Source organism: Thermobia domestica, chromosome 2 (genome assembly GCF_964235325.1).
Source record: "Thermobia domestica chromosome 2, izTheDome1.hap1.1, whole genome shotgun sequence".
In the NCBI taxonomy this organism is placed as follows: Eukaryota; Metazoa; Arthropoda; class Insecta; order Zygentoma; family Lepismatidae; genus Thermobia; species Thermobia domestica.
Window position 1 is genome coordinate 273897885 of NC_137455.1, and position 4500 is coordinate 273902384.

General features: G+C 36.5%; 1 protein-coding gene across 1 annotated transcript; it reads right to left on the reverse strand.

Annotated features, from left to right (window-relative positions):
- Positions 1-358: 358 nt before the first annotated feature.
- LOC145679432 (uncharacterized) lies at positions 359-2059 on the reverse strand. The gene has a single exon (XM_081750014.1). It carries the CDS (start codon positions 2057-2059, stop codon positions 359-361), a length of 1701 nt encoding a protein of 566 aa, XP_081606140.1.
- Positions 2060-4500: the final 2441 nt, after the last annotated feature.

The window sequence follows — 4500 nt, forward strand, 5'->3', positions numbered from 1 at the left end:
ATTATTATTATTATTATTATTATTTTCAATTGTTATAAAAATATAATTAACCATTCATAATTGATTTACAAAATGGCAAAGCTTACGAAATAACATGAAAATTAATTCTCTCACAGAAAGAGTTTTAGAGTACAGGTGAAAGACTTTTTGTACATTTATATGGGAAATATAAAACCCCAATACCACAATGATATGAAGATACAGAGCAAGAAATTACAGATATGAAAAAATATAAGCTATTTATGCATTATGATCTTATGAATCCGTTAAATAATGGATATTCTATACATGAAACATTTTTCAAGAATGAGCCGCTAAAATGAATTATTTTTGAAAATTTATAAGGGAAAATTTAGGTTTAATTAAGATAAAAGATTTCTTCTAACTTGTGTGAAGGGAAGGAGCTTAAGATACTAATCGCATTGCCTCTTTGTATAGCTAGGCTAATGCGTTGTACTAAAAATTGTTGGCTTCTGGCGTCGCCTGATTTAGTAATCAAATTGGAACCCAGTTCTTTCAAAAATTTGTGAGCTTCTTTGCTGAAAACCCCCATAGTTTCAGTTGCAAAAGCAACGAAAAGATGCTCTTCTTTCAGTTTAGAATATTTGGAGTGTTTTCTCTTGCAGGCCACTTCAGCTGCACTACCTGCTTCGTTTTGTGTTGATGGCAAATAAGATGTTGCAAAGGTATCCACGCATGTGACATCCCATATCAACCGTTGACCCATTTTCCATGGAGTTAGGGTAATTCCATCTGGCCGCTTTCCATCTTCTCGAAACATTCCTGGTGGTTCCAAAATGCTTGGAAAATCAATGCTCGCCAGTGTTCGTTTTATTATGTTGTTCAATTCACCATGACGTACTAATCTTCCTCCACTTTTAGTACAACTTAGTGCGTGTAACCCTTTTTCATCCATTCTGCTTTGGCATGTACAAGTAAATGTATGGCAGATATTTACTCCCAGACGCAAAGCTACACATATTTGAAAAACTTTGTTATCTAAAAAGGTTCCAATTGTTTTAGATGGCGTGGCTTGCAACCAAGCACCGGTCTCTTTCTTCTGTAAAGCTTTCATACGCACACTGTCAATTATACTTTCAGGAATTACTTCATTATCTATTACTTCCTGTAATAATATTACATCCCAACTTTTTTGGAATTCTTTTGTCTCAGGAATTTTACTGTTGTAGATCCCCTTCCAAATTTCCAAAGCCTCATCCATGTGATGTATATCCACGTTGTCAACTGAACTATTTAAAATATTGGAGACAAGTGGACGCACCCCATGGCAAGAGGAAAGGAAGGCTGGTAGGCTCAAGTCCGATGCTTTCCGTATGTTTAGACCTCCTAGGCGGACTGGAAGGCTTGCTTGTGTCCATTGGGTTTCGTTTAGGGAATAGTTGATTATTAGCTGTAATGCCTTTTTCAAATAATTATCTATCTGTAAAACTTTAGATGGTCTTTTCCATGTTGGAACAGTTCTTAAAAAGTACGTTAGCTTTGGAATGCCGAAGCAATTTTTGAGAAGAAAATAAGCTATGTGATTTGGTAATTTTTTTAGTCTCTCAGTTATTACTTTGAAACTATTCATATGTTTCTCGAAATGGAGATCATACCCTTCTTCGTGGAGCGGAGACCCTAATAACGATAATTCATCTGGTTGTACAATACGTATGCCTGGCAACAGCTCTTTAAATTGGGTTTCTACGTCTGTGTCTATTTTACCCGATGTGTAATAGAGTTCACATTTCGATGGATTCACCTCTAGCCCAATTTTCTTAGATTCTGCAATTAAATGCTTCATGTCCTCTATGACTATATTCGGCGATCCTCCTAGGGTTCCATCATCCAGATAAAAGGCGTTCAATTCAGAACAAAGCGCTTGGACTATCGGATGAATAGCCAAACTAAACAACACTGGACCTGCAGGATCTCCCTGTTGGCATCCTACTTGCGATGAGATAGTTCTTTCTCCATAAAATAATATTGATGGATAAGCATAGCTTTGCCAAAAGAAAGGATACAAATGTGGCATAAAAGATTTCACTTCTTTTAGCATTGAATCTCTTTCCACGGAATTAAATGCATTTTTGTAATCAATTTTTAAGATTACTTTGTTTGCGTTTTCATTTCTCTTTATGTATGTCCGTGTGGCATGTATAATAGCTTCATTACCTTTTTTAGTTGCAAACCCCAGTTGGTGAGGTCGTAAGTATTGAGAGCATTGGTCGTAAACGAGCGAAACAGCTATCTTGGATGCTAGTCGTCGAAAAACACACCCAACTGCTATAGGTCTGATTCCGCCATCCTTTTTTTCGTAAAGCACACAAATTGGCTCCAAAAAGGTATTGCCACACGCCTTTATTTACGTTTCCGTTTAAAATGGTGTTAACCAATTTCGTGATTTCGCCTAGTAAAACAGACCCTGATGCTCCTGTAGATTTAGAAATTAAGTCTTTCAGGTGTTGAGGGGATAAGCCATCGATTCCAGAAGCGGAGCCACTCTTAAAATTATGGATTGCTCTTGATACCATGTCTTCATTTACAAGGAGAGAAGATGTCAAGCACTCTGGTTGCTCCGGCATTTCTAAAACTCTGGAAGGAGACGGATGTTTGTTTTGTAGACTAGCAAAAGTTTCCTCACTCGAAGGAGCCAGAGAATCGTCAGATATCAGTAATCTTAAGGCACCTCTTGTATCAAAATCAGCGATTTTGGCTGTAATCAGTTTAGATAAGTCGGGTGTGATCTTCTTACTTGAAGTTGGAGGACATTCTACTACAGAAGACTCTCTTAGATTTTGTTTAATTATGTTAGTGACTGAGGATGTTGTTCGGTTTCTGGGGATTCGTAGATTATGAAAAGCAAATCTAACAATTTCTTCCAAGAAGTTAAATCATTTTTGTTGGCACAATCACTAATGATAGAAGAAAGTTTGTCTGCTACAGCACCTCGTATGCCTCTTGGAATCCTTTTTATTACCCATATATTTGATTTGAATTTAGCCAACTCGTGCGTAAAGTCTTCCGTAATCGAGTGTTGTTCCTGTGTAGCATGTTTTCTAGTCTTGTGTATGTTATATCCTTTCTTTGTAGGGGATTCTTTATCGCATTGAGAACAATACATTTCATTTTCGGATAAGATGGATTATTATTATTATTATTATTATTATTATTATTATTATTATTATTATTATTATTATTATTATTATTATTATTATTATTATTATTATTATTGTGTGAATTATTATTGAGCAAGTCAGTGATTTATATTGAACCTTCTCAATTGCAGAATTAAAGCAACTTGTTTGATTTATCTGTGCCTGCGGTAATGTTACGAACTGATTTCTATGTTTCCAAGTAGCGTCAGTTGTGTTGTCGGGTTCCAGAGTTACTGCTTTCGCTTGAGATTTCTCTCATGTACAGTTTTTCAAGAAAATTGAAAGGATATGCAGAACCAAATCAAATTTAATGTAAGAGTCGTGTACATACTTTAAGTTGTTGTGCGCTGAATGAGTAAAACTATGTAACATGAGATAAAACACTAAAGTATGTGTAGATGGCTGCAAACCTAATGTCCCACATGAAAATAGAACTCAAAATCAGCAAATAGTAGCTAATAAGAATACCAAATAATATTGTAAAAAAAAATAATTTAATACGCCTACAGCAGTGACGGGGAGGCGTAAGATGAAGAGGAGGTACTGTAGAGGTAATTCTGCACTGTGTGGAACTGGCCTAATTGCTGATGGCAAATTAGGGTATTGTACTGTGTGGTTAGATTTACTGGTTATTTCTTTTATCTGTGTCATACAAAGTAAGCAGTCTGAAGAATGATCTTTTGTTTCCCTCCAGATCATAGGTACTGCGAAGTTCATGTTTCGTTCACCATTTGCCCACCCAGTCAGACGTTTCACGCAAGTACAACAAATGTAGTGAGGAGCGAAATTCTTATCTTGGTCTCCTAGATGGCAACCAAAATATAACTTATAACACTTCCTCACAAGTGGAGTAAAACATCGACGTTGCGATTTAAATGTCAGCTCCCCACATACATAACAGAAATTGTCCGGTTGATTTACACATTTCCTCGGCATCTTGTATCCTGTAAGGTATCACACACACATACACACAGGAATCTGCACTCCATCAAATTCCCACAAAACCCCACTAAAAAAAATGCTGGTTAATTCGTATGCATAAACCATTGTTTCGGCTTTTTTTATTTGTTGTATAATTATCCTCCTCTTCCTTCTCCTCCTCAGTGTTCTGCCATTAATGACAGGCCAGTTTCCGTGAACTAGGTAAGAAGCTTCCATTTTTGCGATTTCCCGCTAATATCTTCCTCGCAACCCAACATAATGTACCATCCTCCTTATTACAATCTATCAATTACAACCTTCTTACACACTCTCGCTCTCCTGATATCACCACCTTTACTACATCTCTCAGAATGCTATCCCTTAGCAAGATCGAAACTTGTGATCCGTCCATTTTTTCGCT